This window comes from Triturus cristatus, chromosome 9 (assembly GCF_964204655.1).
Source record: "Triturus cristatus chromosome 9, aTriCri1.1, whole genome shotgun sequence".
Lineage (NCBI taxonomy): Eukaryota > Metazoa > Chordata > Amphibia > Caudata > Salamandridae > Triturus > Triturus cristatus.
In genome coordinates, this window is record NC_140592.1 from 807,827,084 (window position 1) to 807,845,342 (window position 18,259).

General features: G+C 53.1%; 1 protein-coding gene across 1 annotated transcript in view; it reads left to right on the forward strand.

The window, feature by feature from the left end:
* Positions 1 to 1,024: 1,024 nt before the first annotated feature.
* PPP1R36 (protein phosphatase 1 regulatory subunit 36) overlaps positions 1,025 to 18,259 on the forward strand; it is a 400,132-nt gene continuing 382,897 nt past the window's right edge. The window contains exon 1 of the mRNA XM_085628012.1: positions 1,025 to 1,147. Coding sequence (XP_085484138.1) covers positions 1,139 to 1,147 — 9 coding nt within the window. The 5' untranslated portion in view covers positions 1,025 to 1,138. The remainder of the gene's footprint in view (positions 1,148 to 18,259) is intronic.

Here is an 18,259-nt window from a genome sequence, read left to right on the forward strand (position 1 = left end):
TTCCTCCGTAACAGTTACCGCTTCACATACCTTGTTATCTACTAAGAACAAAGACCCTTTCTCTCTCACTAACGAAGGCTTGTCCATGTACAGTGGGAACACAAATTACGTACAACATTTCTACTGCAAAATAAAATACGAATATAAATGTTAAACTGAAACATGAGCTTGAATGCAGATACATCCAAAGCCCACAAGTTAGGCTAACTTAACAAGAACACGAGTTACATTTTGTGCACTTCTATACACAGAAATAAATCAAAATGTTCAATGTGTACTTTGGTAATTAATACAGTGATAACATGATTATTCATTCAGTAAACATATCACTTATCCATGAGCATGTTGCAAACATTATTCATTAAATATTAATACGTAAGCACCACAATTCGGACAGTTACATCTCTAAATACACATACACATTCAGTTAGTTGCAAGGTTAATTTGAATATGCAATACCCCCACTTTCATTAATAACATTTGTCACACTGAATATAAGGGAGTGCGGACTACATGCGGTTATAACGCACTCCTAACACATTTCTCGGTATGGAGTCATTTTTACACTACTCCAGATTTGACAGGCCAAGGGCTTCATTTCAAGTTGTGTTAATAGGAATCATAAGAAATCTTTTTTCATGCAAGTTTTTTTTTCTCTATGAATACTTCTTGTAATAATTATTTTGGCAAAGGACAAAGAATGTACCTCAAAACAAATACACAACACTGCTGGCGCATGATTAATTTTTACAGACCTTTTTATTATTGCGCTCCAAGTTCTTAATCTCGTTTTTCCAATAGGTGTGATTTCTGATATTCATGTTTCTCTCGTCTTCATTGCTTGAGTTTGCTCGAGAGAAAGTGTCACTCATAGTCGCTGAATGTCATTAATAATTACATTGATATTATGAAAATGTCACACGTAAGCAATCTGAAACCTTCACATATACGGCTTTGCTCTACATACATTTGGCACACACACATTCTAAGATGGCCGCCTCGTTCACGTACATTTTAAAGCGATCCGTTTACACTCTTGTCCCGAATTAGTAGAAGTGAATGCTTCTCAGTTGCCATGCCAACCACCGAACTCTCAGTAAAGAAAGGCTGAGTCTCGTTTTTCTTCTGCATCTCGGCAATGGAAACGGTAAGTGGTTGAACCTCTTACACTGCCCGATGTCTCACCCTCGCCCAGTCACAGTGGTAGGGTTGGCACCTTCACAGCACACGCGAGTGCAGAATTTGTGAAAACTCAATGAGCTGTACACCCTAGTAGCAGAAGCCATCACATGAGGCTGCGTCTAATCAAAGATGAAGAGTAAAATATATGTACCTGGTGATTCGCGCATGAACATACCATTAAATTCGACCACACGACGCTCGCAATGGTTTATAATGCAAAGCTCCTTTGCTTAATATAATTTTTCATTCCATAGATAGAAATGCTTTGCCTTTGCGGGATCCTGACGTCGCGTTCCACTGGGCTAACTACATACACTACAGTGGGCACGTATATTTTGAGGGGACGACAGGCAAAACTCGATTGGAACAAAGTTTCTTTCGCCCTTCCGTAAACCGCTGTATTCAATTTTACTTATACACTATCCCAAAATCTTAGATCTTAAATCAAATTCAGCAAGGATCACGATTAAAAGTTTCACAGTGTATGGTGCTGGAACAATTTTCAATGTCTTCAAAATCAAAAATATGTATATTTCTTTAAGTGTTTAAATTTAGTACATTGGCTTGTATTATTCTATTGAGTGATATTTTTAAGAAGTTGTAGTTTCTAAATATTAACTTAAACACATTCATTATTCGTCCCCCTCCCTCTATGAAGCCGTTGATCCCTGGTCTGTTATTTTTTTTTCATTTTTTTGTTATCTCTTCATTATTGCATTCCCCCACCTCAAGATTTTGTTCATCCACCTAATGGAATTGTAATTGCATTTATATAGTGTATACTACCCCTGATGAGGAGTTGTAGCACTTTATGGTGAGTAGCACGCTACTGTGGAACCCATGATTAGTGGTTAATACAGTGGTTAAGGCATACATGCTTGCAACTGAGAGAAAGCAATACAAAATGTACCCAGCGCTAACGTCTCAATTGTACTTTGTACGTATTTATGTATATGGTCTGTGTGTTACATGCATTGTGATTATGAGTGACCCAGAGTAAGGGGACATTCTGGGTTCTATTTGGTATCCCCTGACCTGGCCTTTTCTATGCACAAGATGTAGGTGGGGCTGTTTTCCCAGATAGTGGAGAGGTATTGCTGATATTCCTGAGTTTTAGGGTGGGGACCTAGACACTGAATCTCCTACAGAAATTCAAATGTACATTTTGCTAAAAGGATCTATTGATCAGTCTTGCTGTAGCAGTTCCATTTGGTGGATGGAGGGGGTCTGTTAATGGTAAGACTCACGACGCAGACCCACATCGCCGGACACACGCTCAACGCCATCTTCTCCTCAAGCCCCCACGTCTCTTTCAGCCATGTCTCCGAACCCACCTGGACCGACCACCACTGCATCCACTTCACCTTCCGGCAGAGGCGCAACTAGAGCCAAATTTCGGGGGGGGCTGAGCAAAAATTTCGGGGGGGGGGGGGCTGAGCAAAAATTTCGGGGGGGGCTGAACTTTAAGCAATAGGCAGAGTGGAGCTGCAGGGGCTCTTAGAAGGGCTGAAACAACAGCGAGGCCTCATTAACATGCAAATGGTCTTTTAAAGACCTGTGAAGTGCTCGGGTGCGGCTACTTTTTTTGCCCGGGAAGGTGTCTCATCCCGGGCTGCCACACACAACGGGGGGGGCTGAAGCCCCGTGAGTCCAATGGGTGTTGCGCGCCTGCCTTCCGGCAACCCGTCGCACATCACCGCACCCTACAGATCCCCCGCCGCTGCTGGGGCAAAATCACCGAAGTAGAACTACAGACAAACCCACCGACCAACCCCGACGATGGTGCACGCACCCTCAGAATAAGGATGGACGACTGCGCCAACACCTTAGCCCCGCTGAAAAAACAAACCCTCAAAGACACCAGCAAAAGAGCCAACTGGGTCACCCTGGAACTCCTAGCGTCAAAGCGCACATGTCGGAAGTTGGAGAGCATATGGCACAGCGAGAAGTTTCTGGGCAGCCGCGCAGCCCACAAAGACGCCATCTGCAACCACCGCCACCTCATCAGGACCGCCAAGAGGACCTCCTTCAATGAACTCTCCAACCCCAGCTCCAACGCCAACGCCATCCCGCCGTCGCAAGCCCTGTGCGACTCCCTCGCCACCTTCTTCCACCGCAAGATCGCTGGCATCCACGACAGCTTCAACCCCCGGACGACCCTAACAGGCCCCAACACGCCGGACCCACCACACCCCACCGACCACGACCCCCTGACAACCTGGGCCAACGTGAGCATTGAAGACACAATCAAGACCATGGGCACAATCCACTCCGGCTCGCCGTCTGACCCTTTTCCACACCACATCTTCAACAAAACCGGCAGCTCCATCGCACCCCATCTACGCAACATCATCAACCTCTCCTTTGAGACCGCGACCTTCCCTGAGAGCTGGAAACACGCCAAGATCAATGCCCTACTGAAGAAACCCAAGGCGGACCCGAGCGAACTCAAAAACTTCCGGCCCATCTCCCTGCTTCCGTTCCTAGCTAAGGTCATCGAGAAGATAGTCAACATCCAGCTCACCCGCTACCTCGAAGGCAACAGCATCCTGGACCCCTCCCAGTCAGGATTCCGCAGCAACCACAGCACCGAGACTGCCCTCATCGCCGCCACAGACGACATCAGGATCCTACTGGACAACGGCGAGACGGCGGTCCTCATCTTTCTGGACCTCTCCGCAGCCTTCGACACCGTCTGCCATCGCACACTACGCACACGACTCCACGACACAGGGATCCGAGACAAGGCCCTGGACTTGACCTCCTTCTTCCTCTCCAGCAGAACCCAGAGAGTCCGCCTCCCCCCGTTCCGATCCGAAGCCTCCGAGATCATCTGCAGCGTCCCGCAGGGATCCTCCCTTAGCCCGACGCTGTTCAACGTCTCCATGGCGCCTCTCGCATGCATCGCCCGACATCACAACCTCAACATAATCTCCTACGCCGATGACACGAAACTGATCCTCTCCCTCACCAAGGACCCCCTCACCGCCAAATCCAACCTCCACCAGGGAATGAAGGCCGTCGCCAACTGGATGGAGAATAGCCGCCTCAAGCTGAACCCAGACAAGACGGAGATCCTCATCCTTGGGCCCAACCCCTCAGCATAGGACGACTCCTGGTGGCCCGCATCGCTGTGGACACCCCCCGCACCCATCAACCACGCACACAACCTGGGAGTCATCCTCGACTCGAAACTCACCATGACCAAACAAGTCAACGCTGTCTCCTCCACCTGCTTCAACACCCTCCGTATGCTCCGCAAGATCTACAGATGGATCCCGACAGACACAAGGAAAACAGTCACCCAGGCCCTAGTCAGCAGCAGACTCGACTACGGAAACGCCCTCTACGCCGGAGCCCTGAACAAGCTCATCAACAGACTGCAAAGAACCCAGAATGCCTCTGCACGCCTGATCCTCGACGTCCCGCGCCGTGACCACATCACCCCCCACCTGAGGAACCTGCACTGGCTCCCTGTCGGTAAAAGAATCTCCTTCAAGCTCCTGATCCATGCACACAAGGCACTCCTCAAGACCAGCCCAGCCTATCTCAACAGTCGACTCTCCTTCTACGTACCCAACAGGAAACTCCGCTCCGCAGACCTATCCCTGGCTACCGTCCCACACATCCGTAGAACCACAGCTGGAGGCAGATCCTTCTCCCACCGCGCCGCCAAGACCTGGAACACCCTCCCCATCATCCTACGACAAACCGAAGACCCTCTAACCTTCAGGAGACAACTCAAGACCTGGCTGTTCGACCAGTAGCAACAGCACCCCCACCCCCCCTCCCCACCCTCAGCGCCTTGAAACCCTTGCGGGTATGTAGTGCGCTTTACAAATTATTTGATTGATTGTTAATGGTAAGACTGCATTTTTTGTCCTGTTATCAGTGTTGGAAGGATCCTTTAGAAGTCGATCAACCTTTTCTCTCTTCCTGACCATTGTCAGAGTTGTTGTTGATTGTCAGATGCAGACTGCTCACACCTCTCTGTGCCTCTGTTGTGAGTACTCTAGGCTGAAGGCTGCCCAACTGTGAGGAGCACCACTCCACACAAAGGCTATGACTAGGGGAAAGCCTGGAGAGCATATAAAAAAACCACCCCAAAAAGGTTCTGTAGATCTAAAATGTGATCATGTGTATCTGTGCACTTACTGTTTGAAATAGGAATTTGTTTTTTCTGAAATATAAACGTATGTTTATAAGCACACGTTATCTGAAGCCATCCTATTGTGCAAAATTTGCAACAGATTCTTCAGGTACTTTTTAGTAATGTGTGCTTTTGTAAGGTGGTGTAGTGTTCTCTAGAATCATTTCATATTGCTCCCTGGCACCATCCGTTGATAGCTTAGGTTCACTTAGTATCTTTTAAAATACAGACTCTTTGTTATCTCCAAACACAAGAATGAAATGGGTACACAATTAAAGGAGGTGCACAGTGAAGCTACACCAGTCAAACAAGTCAGCAACTGTTTACAGGTGTAGAAATTAGAAGATATAGTTGTGAATTGTTTCTCTTCAGCACCGCACAAGCTGAGTTCAAAGGATTTTCCTATACTCGTATCTAAATATTTAAATATGACCTTCTGACAGTGCAAAGACATCGACAAACACTGTTGTCAAAACTCTTCAGTGGCCCCGGTGCCCAACAGACATTACTTAATGAAGATGACCAAGAACGGGGAGGGGTGGGGCAATCGACTCCTTAAACACACCCGTTCCTCCTCGTGCTTCAAGTAGGCCAATGCTGGCAAACAAAGAACATAATTGCCTTAGTACAGCGATTAATTCTGATCAAAACATTCAGCAGACACAAAAAACTCTGGCTCCAAAGGCAAGCCTCTTGTGAAGTGAACCACTGTGCACCCTGGACCCTCTATTGGAATCCATCTTGGTCTAAGGGAATTGGTGTTTGTGAAACCTCTATACTGCACAACAGCACTCGGATGTTTCCAGGGAACATGTATTCATCCTCCTGGACCTCTCAGCTGCCTTTGACACCGTCTCCCACCACACACTAGCCACCAAACTCTACGACGCCGGCATCCACAGAAAGACCCTGTACTGGATATGCTCCTTTCTCACAGGAAGTACTCAGCGCATCAGACTCCCGCCCTACCTCTTGGAACAAACATAGATCAGATGTGGAGTGCCCCAGGGATCCTCCATCAGCCCCACCCTCTATAACATCTACATGGTCCCCCTCGCAACCATCTTCAGAAACCATGGGCTCAATATCGTCTTCTATGCCGACGACACCCATCTCATCCTCTCCCTCACCAAACAACCCAACATCACCAGGCACAACTTCCAAGAAGGGATAAAAGCCGTTACCACCTGGATGAAGAAGAGCTGCCTGAAATTCAACTCAGAGAAAACCGAAGTCCTCATCCTTGGCATCACCTAGTGGCCCCCGCCCTTGAAAACATACCCACCCCGACCGTCCACGCATGAGACCTCGGCATCATACTAGACTCATCGCTCACGATGAACCACCAGTTCAACGCCTTATTCTCGGTCTGCTTCAACACCCTCCGCATAGTCCGAAAAACGTTCAGATGGATCCCATCCAAATCCAGAAAAACCGTCATGCAAGCCCTCATCAACAGCAGACTGGCATACGGCACGCTCTCTGTGCCAGAATCAACAAGAAACTACTTTGTAAACTCCAGACCGTCCATAACACTGCGGCCAGATTGATCCTAGATATCCCCCGTCACAACCACATCACCCAACATCTCCGAGATCTCCACTGGCTCCCCATCGAAAGAAGAATAGCCTTGAAACTCCTCACTCACGCATACAAGGCCCTCCACAACATCGGACCAGCATACCTAAACAACCGCCTCTCCTTCCAAGCACCCAAGAGACACCTCACTCATCCAATTAAAAGGGAGCTGATAGGAATGTATCATGTCCTCTTAAAGCCTTTTCCTTGTTTAAAGGTGGCTCTTGTGAGCATGGCAACACAGTTGCAAAAGCCTATATCAGCTGGGATGAGTTCTTTAACTCTGGCCTTTCAGAGTCGGGTGGAACATAATTTACTGGCCCTGCCTGCTTCCCACATTCAAGGGGTGGAACATGTGGTAGTAGACTAAACATGTCGTTTTCTCCATTGCACATTTTCATTTTTTTGTCAAATCTGTTTTATTAAGTTTTTAGATCGTAATACATAAGCATATCATACGGCATCACATTACATAGACATCAAGTCAGAAATCTATACATACTGGTGAATCATGCCAACTGTCGGGGGGAGGGGGGGGGAACAGTCAGGTGTTTGCTGGCGCGCCCACCCCCGGCCCCCCGAGGCCCAGTCCCTTCACCCTTAGGAGTTCAGATGTCATCTCGTTAGAAGGGGCCAGCCCCACCCCCCACCAGCAATGGAGCCGTACAGAAAAACTAGACTCGCCAATACAACTGAGGCGTCGATATAATCAAGAAAGTGACATGCAATACAAAGGAAGGAACCCATAACAAAGGCAGCGTGTGTATTAACGTGTTTGGTGTGCTCTCACCCCCCAGTCCTCCCCCGACCCCCCCTCCCCCACACCCCCAGGGGCACCCCTCCAAACTCCAATAGGCGCAGGTATCCCCAATCGCTCCCTACCGCCTCACCAGTGGACCCGTGACAATGGGGGCCCCCACTGGTTCGCCAGCGAGGCTGCCTACACTACGTCGCCGCTTGCTCCATTGCCGTCCTGCCTGGCCTCATCCCTGCCGCTTGTGGTGCCCTCCCCCATCGAGCGCCGGAACTCGGCAAGCAACTGTTCCCAGCGGTCCGCCATGGGCTCCCTCCGCAGCCCCAGTGTGTCCTCCCTGCGGATGGCCGTCCCCTCCGCTCTGGCCCATGCCTGAAACGATGAACTCCAGGCCCTCGCGTGCGGCGGGTCAGGCGCCTTCCATCTCCTGGTGATGAGGCGCTTCGCCACCACGAGCCCCAGGTCCAGAAATCTGGACACGACCTTGTCTTTGGGCGATCTGGTGAATTGGTGCAAGATATGTTCGGGCCAGTCAAAGGGAACGCTGCGCCCCACACTCCCCTGCAGCTGCTCACCAACCGCCCTCCAATAGTCGTGCAGCACAGGGCAGCTCCACAGCATGTGTAGCAACCCCGCCCCCAGCTCGCGGCACCGGGGGCAAAACGCATCCACGCGGTGAAAGTACCTGTTAATCAGCTCAGGTGTGAGGTAGGCCCTGTGGACTATGAACAGCTGAATTTGGCGAAACCGCAGATTGCGGGGGATACGCACTGGGCTCCTGAGCACCCTCTCCCACTCCCTGTCCGTCAGCGGCCGTCCCAGGTCCAGCTCCCACTTGCCACGAAGTGGGCCCAGATCAACCGCCGTGTGCTCTCGTAGCGAGGCGGCAAACCAGCGGACCAAGTGCCCGCCCCGTCCCATGACATGCAGATATTGCATGGTCAGGTGTTGGGCAGGCTCCGCGGCCATGTTCCCCCATTTGGCGGTCAGGCTCGCCAGTAGTGAGCGGTGCAAGAGGAATCCACCAGGTGGGAGCCCGTCCTCCGACACCAAGGTCTCGTACGGGATCAGCTCACCATCCCTGTATAGGTCGCCCAGCGTGTGCACGTCTGCCGCCCACCAGTCTGTCAGCACGGGGGCCGCGAGCACCCCCCCACCCCCAGGAGAACCCTCTAAGGGTATCGCTGGCGCGTATGGCACCACCGCACGCGTGAGGTACAAGGCCCTCTTAAAGCACCTGTGCGCCACCGCCAGGAGGAGCGGCATCGGCCCCGCCACCGCTTCCAGAGGGTGGAAAAGCCTGGTCACGCGCTCTAATGAGTAGGGGGCAGCCCCCGTGGCCGTGTCATCCCTGCCCCTGTCGGCTAACCAGCGGGCAATCCATTGCAGCTGCGCCGCCAGGTAGTAATGCTCAAAGCAGGGCACCGCCAGCCCACCCCTGTCCGTCGGAAGGAAAAGCTTTGCTAGCGCCAACCTGTGCCTGGCGTTACCCCAGACAAAGTCCCGCAGCATCCGGTTGAGCCTGCCAAAGAAGGCGGGCGGAACGTACAGTGGCAGGTTGACAAAGTAGTATAGTAGACGCGGGAGCATGACCATTTTGGCGAGCGCCACCCTGCCCGTGGTGGTTAGCGGAAGCGTATTCCAGAAGGCCACCTGTGACCCAAGTGCCGTGACCGCCCTCCCCAGGTTGCCATCAAACAAGTCAGCTGGGCATCGATAAATGTGTATCCCCAGGTAACGGAAGGTACCGCCCCTCCACTGCACCGGCGTGCCATTCAGGCTGTAACCCGGGTCCGCAGTCTCCTCGCTGAAAGCATATAGGCAAGATTTACCCGCGTTTACGCGAAGCCCTGAAATAGTGGCAAATGACCGCAGTAGCGGGGCCAGGCGCTCCGGCATACTACCTACGTCTCTGACGTACACCAGCAGATCGTCCGCATAAAGCGAAACCTGGTGACCCGCGTCTCCCAGTGGTATCCCATCGCCCAGGGTCGTCCGCAGAGCCTCCGCTAGGGGCTCCATCGCCAGGGCGAACAGCAGTGGGGACAAGGGACATCCCTGTCTGGTGCCCCGGCCCACCGGCACCGCCTCCGAGACATGAGGGCCCAACCGAACACGGACCGTGGGGTTCCTATAGAGTAGATCAACCATCCGGAGGAAGTCCCCATCCAGTCCGTACTGCAACAGCACCGTGGACAGGTATCCCCACTCCAGGCAGTCAAACGCCTTCTCCAAGTCGAGGAGGAGGCACCCCGCTCTGGGCCATCTGTGCACTGCCTCACCGGCCACCCGAAAGTATCGTCTGAGATTGAGCGACGTGGACCTCGCTGGGACAAACCCGTTCTGGTCAGGGTGCACTAGGTGCGGGACCACCGGCGCTAACCTCTCCGCCGGGGCCTTCGCCAGTATCTTGTAGTCGACGTTAAGCATCGCCAGGGGGCGGTAGGAGCCCAGGGCTGTGGGATCGCGGTCCGGCTTAGGTAGGGAGACTAAGAACGCCTCCCGCATGGAGGGTGGGAGCGACCCCTCTTCCAGCGATTTGCTGTAAAGGTCGCGCAGCAGCGGCACCAGGGTCTCGCGGTATGCCTTATAGTACTCAGCGGGCAATCCGTCCGGTCCCGGAGTTTTGCCCGTCGCTAACGATTGGATTGCCTCCCCGATTTCCTCTAGGGAAAGGGGGCCACTGAGTGCCACGTTATGCTCCCTGGTAGCCACGGGTAGGCGTATGGAAGCTAAAAACTCCCCGAGAAGGTGCCGGGGGCCCGTCCCTTGAGCCGCGTACAAACGTTTGTAATGGCCTACGAAGGCCCGGTGTATTTCCCGCTGCGTGTGTACCAACACTCCATCCTCCCCACGGATTGCTCCGATCGGGGTCCTGCGATCCTCCTGCCGGATGATCCAGGCCAGCAGTCGGCCCGCCCTATCCGCCCTGGCGTGTGTTCTGGCGGTGTGCGCCGCATAATTATGACAGCGGAGCCGCTCCAGGAGCTCCGCGTGTTGCCCGCGGAGATCCTCCAGGCTGCGCGAGTGCCTGCCCCCTCCTTCTCCTTCCCTCTCGTATTGCAGGAGGTCGTTTTCGAGGCGCACTAGGGAGTCCGATAGGGCCTTTCGTATGTTCCACTGGGCCCCCAGGCAGTGCCCACGGATGGCCACCTTATGGGCGTCCCACTCCACCAAGGCACTGCCCGCCGTCCCCTCGTTGGCATCAAAGTAGGCCAGGACGGCCGTACCAAGGGAGGAGCGGAACTCCGGGTCCTCCAGGGCGCTCGGCTGAAGTCGCCAGGTGGGCACCGGCGGGCGGTCCGCCACCCAGCAGATCCGGAGCCATAGGGGGTTGTGGTCGGAATGCGTCCGCCCCAGATATTCCGACTGTTCGATAAGCGGGAGCAACGACTGGGTCCCCACCACCCTGTCCAGTCGCACATGGAGATCATGGACCGCCGAATAGTAGGAGTACAGTCTGTCCGTCGGGTGAAGTGTGCGCCACAAGTCCTGCAGTGACCAGTGCGTGAGCCAATCCCCCAACGCCCGGGCGTTAGATTCCACCGCCGTGGCGCGGAGGGGTGGGAAGGATCGGTCCAACGGGACGTCTAGCACCATGTTAAAATCCCCTCCCAGCAGCCAGGGGAGCCCAGCATAAGGGTGTAGGAGCTGCGTCAACCGCGTCAAGTAAGAGACCTGATCCACGTTGGGCGCATACAACGAGCCTAGCAACAGCTCTTGGCCGTTTAACTTCCCCCGCACCAAGGTGTACCTCCCCTCCCGGTCCACTACCACCTCCGTGCAGACAAAAGGAACTCCTGCTCGCACCCAGATGAGCGTGCCCCGCGCGTGCGCCGAATAAACAGTGCCATACGTGTGTCCCCTCCAGCGCCGGGAAAGCCTGCCCAATTCCGTCGAGGACATGTGCGTCTCCTGTAGGAGAGCAATCCCGACTGAGTGTCGCTGCAGATAGGAGAAGATGGCGTAGCGCTTGGACGGTGTGTGCATGCCTCGTATGTTCCAGGTCACAATATTAGTGTGTGTCATTACAAGTCGAGATGAGCAAGCCTGACTGGGGCCAGGGCGCCCCCACCAGGGAGAGGGGGGGACCGCAGCCGGGGGGGAGCATATTAGCGCGCTGCCAGATAAACAATAGAACCAACATGAACAATATAACAATCAGGGCGTATTCCCAACGGGGCATCCGTCCAAACCTCTAGAACGCCAAGTAAAGTTAGGCTATTGTTGTGTGAGAACAAATGGGGTCCGTGCAATCGTAACAACCTCTGGGACTCATACCCCTCCCCTATCCTAACTGGAAGAATAAGGAGCAGAATCAGGTCCGGAGCTGAACCGTCGTGTAGGTCCAATGTGAGCCCCCCACGGGGGAGGCTGCCACAGCCACAGCTGCAATAGTAGGGGACGCACATATATCACCCAGCCCACCCCCGCAGGGCCAGGCTCTTCCAGTTCTAGGCCCTCTGCCCCCCCAAGTGGGTCCAGGGTCCCAGATCCGACCAGTACAGTCCCAAGGCCGCCACGTGACCCCAGGGCAGTGCCCGCAACAGTTATCAAACCTTCGGCAGCTCGCCAGCTGGTCACGCAATTAGGTCCGCCGTCTGCGGGGTCACCACCGGCAGGAGCAAGTCCTCCGAGACCACTGTGGACGGGGACGACGCCCCACTCGCTCCCGCCCCCGCGGGCGTGCAGGCGTCCAGACGGTCACCGGCGCGCGGCGTCCCAAGCGTCGCCACTGCCTCCAGCGCTCCCTGCCGCTCCATCCGGATCCTCTCCGGGCTAGGTGCCACTGGTCCCAGCTGCGCCTCTCGCCGCGCCCCACGGCGCCCTCGTCTCCTGGATCGCCTCCGGGCCAGCAGGCCTCGCCCCTGTCCATTGTCCCGACTCCTCCAGCCAGTCCCACACGTCTTCCTGGGAGTCGAAGAAGCGTGTCCCTTCCTTTGTCACTACTCGCAGGCGGGCCGGGAACAGCAGGGAGTAAGGGAGAGCCAACTCTCGCAGCTGGCGCTTCACCGCCATATAATTACTGCGTCGCCGCTGGACGGCTGCGGTATAGTCAGGGAAAAGCATAACTCGGCTACTGCCCACGGTCGGGTCCCCAGTTCTTCGAGTTTCGCCGAGGATCGCGTCCCTGTCCCGGTAGTTGAGGAGCTTGAAGAGGAACGGTCGGGGTCGGGCCCCCGGTCGGGGTCTCTGCGCCGGCACTCTGTGCGCCCTTTCCACCACAAAGTGTTGAGACAACGCCCCCTGGGGCAGGAGGCCTCTCAGCCAGGTCTCAACGTATTGCTCCGGGTGCCTGCCCTCCACTCCCTCCGGGAGACCCACCACGCGGATGTTGTTGCGTCTCGAGCGTCCTTCCGCCTCGTCAACCCTGTCCTCAAGCGCGTGTACCCGATCTAGTACATCCTGCAACGCCACGCCATGGCTCCGCGCAGTAGGCTGTAGTTCTTTGAGCGCCTGGCCGTGCGACTCCACTCTCTCGGCCAGCTTGCGGTGGTCAGCATGGAGGAGGGTGAAGTCAGACGTGACCTTGTCCATCCTCGTTTCCAGGGACGCCCGCGTCTGGTCCAGGGTGGCGCCGAGCCGCTCCACTGCCGCCAGCATGGTGTCCATCTTGGTCGAGAGGGCTGCCGCCTGCGACTCCGCGTCTCCCCCCGGCCGACTCTGCGCGGGGTCCGTGGTCCCGGCCCGTAGCTGACCCTGCTGCGTCTTATCTCGTAGCCGGCCCATCGCGTATTGTTGAGCGGTCGGCATTCACAGGGCGGTGCCAAGCACGCGACCCGCCGCGGGCCCTCCAAGCCGCGCCGGCACCCGGCCCCAAGTCAGTCCCGGGGCCCAGCCACCCGGTCTAAGTCAGCGGAAGGATCAGGGGCCCCGCCACAGTCCCAAGCGGCAACCGGCCCCCCTCCAGCGCTCTAAGGAGTCTGCGGCCAGTCAAGGTCCCTGCTGGCCCCTCTCGGTGCACGGACCAGTCCCACAGCCGGGGTCACTCTCCCGGCGGCTCAGCGTCCAGTGCCCCGGGCGGGAGTGTCTCACCTCTGCAAAGTAGCGCTCCAGGCTGCCTCCTCTGTTGCCAGCGCGCCGTCCACCACCCTGGTCACTCTCCGTGCGGCGCCTCTCGTGGGAGGGCGTCAGCCCCAGGCCTCAGTGTCCGCTCCGCTGCCGCTGTGTCGTCCCGCGTGGCAACCGTCCTCTCCCAGCCGCCCCAGCGTGGACTCCGCCGTGCAGGCCCCTTCAGCTCGGGACCTTCCGCTGCACGCCGCCTGCACCCACGCACTCCGGCCTCTGGACTCACCGCTGTGGGCGCCCAGCCCCTTTCGGCTCGCCACTCTGGTCTCGTGGCTCCTCCGTTCACTGGCCCCGCCGGGCGGTCACCCTCCGCAGTCCGTCGCCGCTGCCTGTGGTGCGTGGCGATCTCGCGGCCCGCAGGGTCTGGGTGCCTCGCTCCGCCCCACGCGTCCGCAGCTCCTCAGCACTCGCCAGGGCCCCCACCGGCCCGCAGTCGCCGGAGGCAGCAGCTCTCAGCCTCCAAGAGTCCACAGCCGTCAGGGGGACCAACTTCGCTGCCAGCGCCGTCTCGCAACGTCCCCGCCGGGCCTCGTAGCAGGCCCCGCCTCACAGGCCGCTGCGCTCCCCCTCGCCACTCGAGCTCCGCTGGGCCACAGCGCCCCTCAATTGCCGCTCTCGGGGCCGCCTCAGTTGCTCCGCGCTGCCCCGCGTCGGGTCCGCTTCCAGCGACCACGATCCGCTCCCTCCTCAGGATAATTTACAGGATGTCCGGGAGGTAACGGTCGGAGCCTCAGTCGCTCGCGTCCGCCATGTTGCCCGGCTGGCCACGCCCCTCCATTGCACATTTTCATCTTAGTTCACCTTACTTTCTTGTTAAGGTTTGGCTGTCTGCAACTATACCTCTTTGCCAGGAACAGCGATAATCATTTCTCTTGCTTTCTTTGCTGGTTTCAGAAGAGGGGGGCTTGGGGATCGATGCTGTGGCCACTTCTTGCGTCTCACTTCTTCTTGGAGCATTCCTCCTTTTGAAACTTCTGACTGTAGTTCCAGAATGGATCTCTCTACATGGCTCCTTCTCTCTTCAGTACTCATTTCTCAAAGGCTTCCTGTTAATGTATTCATCTGTCGGAGTGGTTGTTGAAACGAGGGATTTCAAGCATCTAGATCTTTCCTCTCTAGCTGCTTCAGTTCAGATAAGAAGTTGAGTCGCTACTCAGAGATTCTACAGCTATCAGTGAGCTTCTTTTTCATCCAGTTGCCTGGATTTGTCCTTGGAACTTAGTGAATGTGAACCTAAGTGGGGTTTGTACTTTCTTCAAAATGGGTCCCCCCTTGGGCTAGCAGTCGCCACCCTTTCTGTCCAATGGGCAGCATTTAAGACTGTGAGATCCCTTTCAGGGAGCCTTTGTCATGATGTGGCACAGGATATGTTTACCTCTACATGCCGGTCCCATGCAACATTCCTCTTAGAGCCTCTGAGCTTGTATGTCTTCACTAGAAGAAGAGAATAGAGGCGTGTGCAGTGTGTGGATGCTCTCGCGACAGAAGCCTCACATCTCACTGTGATGCACTATGTTAAACAGCTTAGTACAGACAAGAAGAACTACATTCCCGATGAAGCCACAGGACTCTCCTAAGATGTGCAATGGTGGCGGCCATCTGGAATGCCTAGAGTATAAATCCATTTTAGTCCATAGTTTCATTGATAAGCAAAAGTTACACATAGTTGCTGCAGCTGGGATTTGCTATCGGAAGTTAGAATTCCTGTGATCTTCTATCCCAAGAAGTTGACAAACAAACTCCTTGAAATCAGAGAAGTATTCTTGCAACACTTTTTCAAAGGCTATATATAGACTTGCCCTTTGTTTAATTTCATCTAAAAAAAAACTGGATTGGGTGGGTGGAGCCTGGAGGCAACCATGATGTACCCTGTCACTCCCGCTCTGTTCCCTACTGAGTCCTTCTGCTGGTTGTTGTGTGCACTGTAATGAGCTGTGGAGAAGTTAGCTCAATGGTCAGAGAGCAGGTTCTGTCTTGTATTCATCAGCTCCTCTGATGGCTGTTTTAGGAGTGAGAGAACCCTCCCCTGCACCTAGTAATGATTCACGCAGGCGCTGAACACGTGCCACACATCATCTCTATACAAATATTGTTGGGTGGTACACTGTGACTAGGTGGTTATTGACATTTGGATTGGAGGGGTCCCTCAGAAGCCAAGGGACAGATCCCTTAACAACGCCCTCTCACTTTGTGGTGATCAGCAGCACCCAGACAGAGGAGAGGAGAGTTAGCACAGATCTGCACTTCCGTGGAGGAAGCGAGACTCATAGGATTTACCTGTGGTAACATAACTTGTGTTTTGAAGCAATTGGCAACATGAGTATCACATTCGTCTTAAGAACTAAGATAAAGATAAGGGCTTACCTAAATTCATGTGCTGTTGGAAAGGGAAGAAGTGAAGTGCCTTGTTGAGAGCAGTGCCTTCTGCTTGCTGGAGTCACACTGGTGTCTTCGCACCAATGGAGTCCCTGAGGGGTCTCATACGGGTAGAAGATGGCGCAAAATGCAGGTGGTTGAGGGCCTCCTGAAAATGGCAAGGCGCATGGAATGTTAGACTTGGCTTCTTTGTGCAATATCAAGCGCCATGAGTTTCCCGTCAAGGGTGAAGTTTGAATACAGAGTACCTGGTCCAAGACGGTAGTCTTTCCAGTGAGTTATTAGAACTTTCCAATCTAAGATTTTTCAGACAAAGGCCCTTCTTATGAAGTCAGTTCCTGTTTAGGCATATAACAAGCAGCATTTGAAAGGGCGAAATGAATTACAATGCATTCATTCCCTGATTTTTGTTGCGCTCTTTGCTCTCTAGCCTACACATTTTTGTCTGTGATTTTAGTGAGCAGATTGGATTCTTCCCGTGGAATTATTCTGTTTCATCGGTTGTCTTTTGCTGCTTTTATTATGTTTTCTCAAGCAGTTTATATCAACTTTCTTGTGGATTTTCTGACTGTGGACCTGTATCTCGTTCGGCTCTTTTCTGCTTCTTGATGTCAGGGATGTTGGGTGCATTGTTGATTTCCCAAGCGCAGTCTACATCTTTCAATAACTGCATTGACTGCCATAGGGGTTTTCACCTGTGTGTTCTTTTCCTCCTATAACCAAAGGAGAAACCTGTCTCGAAGGGCACTTGACAGACCTACTTCATTCCTTCACAATGTGGTGAACATCAAGCTAGCAAGCAGACCTCTATGGTTAAACCAGACGCCAACATAATGGATCAACATAGGAGCTCGCCTGCGAGCCAGCCATTGAGGAACATTTGGAAGGCCATAGGGAGATGATAGCCTCTTTGTGGCACATTCCCACTCACTTGGGCAAAGTTGAAAAAGCAGTATCTGCTGCGGAGAATGACAGGTGCAACTGTGATGGATAACAGGTTAAGGAACTCACAAGGTTGCATATTTCATTTTTCAAGATTAGGTAGAGTTTCAGTAAGGGGTTGGAGGTGCTATGTTTCAATTTACGGTTGATAGTGTTAAATGTTGGACAACATAAGAAGAGCTTCATACTGAGATTAGTGGGCTATCCCTCCACTTCAGTTAATGTGTTTACTACAGAGGTGACAAGAGGCACTTTTGCAGCACACCGATTTATATCCAATTGACCCATAGCAGAGCCAGTGGAACTTGTCTACACCTCTTGGAAGGAAAAAAAATCCAGAGTACCATCATGGTAACTTTAACAGATCCAAACTTTTATGCAATCATTGTGAGAAAAGAAGTTTCATTTGGTGGTGACAAAATTTTCTGAATCCCTCCAAAGGGTTCAATTGTGATATGGAACTTGAGTGGGTATACAGAGGTTTATTATATAGCCTTATAGCCGAAGGCCATACTGGTTGTTAAAGGCCCTGACCCCAAATTTTAGTTCTCAACTGCAGGTGAGGGCCTATAAGGAGAGTGAAGACCTTTAATAAATGGTGTAACCCCAGGCGGAGAGCTGTAAGGCTGTAGGCTATCAGAACATTCCACCCACAGAAGGTAGAATTTTCTAAAGTAAAAAGAGAGAAAAATAAAGACCAACGTTGGGATTTTGGAGCCACAGACCTAATCCAGCCATTATTAGCCACGGGCCACTCCATTGTCAGTACTCTAATATGTTAATATTCTGTAGCATTTATGGATTTCGTGCCCTAGTTCTAGCTATAGTTTAATTTTAATTTAACTCTTGCTATCGTGTTGTGCTGTTTTCGAGCCTTACACTATATTTCTACTGACAGTGCTCACCGAGCAAGCGTATTGATAATTTAATTCTTATACCTGAGCCTTATATTTACAACATATCTTCTGTAGAATTCTCTGCATATAGCATTTTGTTATGCAAATTATCTACCTTTTATCAAGAGGAGTGGAGTTCTGAAATGAAAATTCAACAAATCCCTTAATTGAAATGTTGCATGAACCATTCTAATAAATGCTCTGTTATTGCATCTAATTGGATAACAAAACACCAAATGGGCACTGCACCCTTCTAAGGCTATCAAGGCAAAGGAAAACAGTTCTCTTTACCTAGACCCTCCATTGTTGATC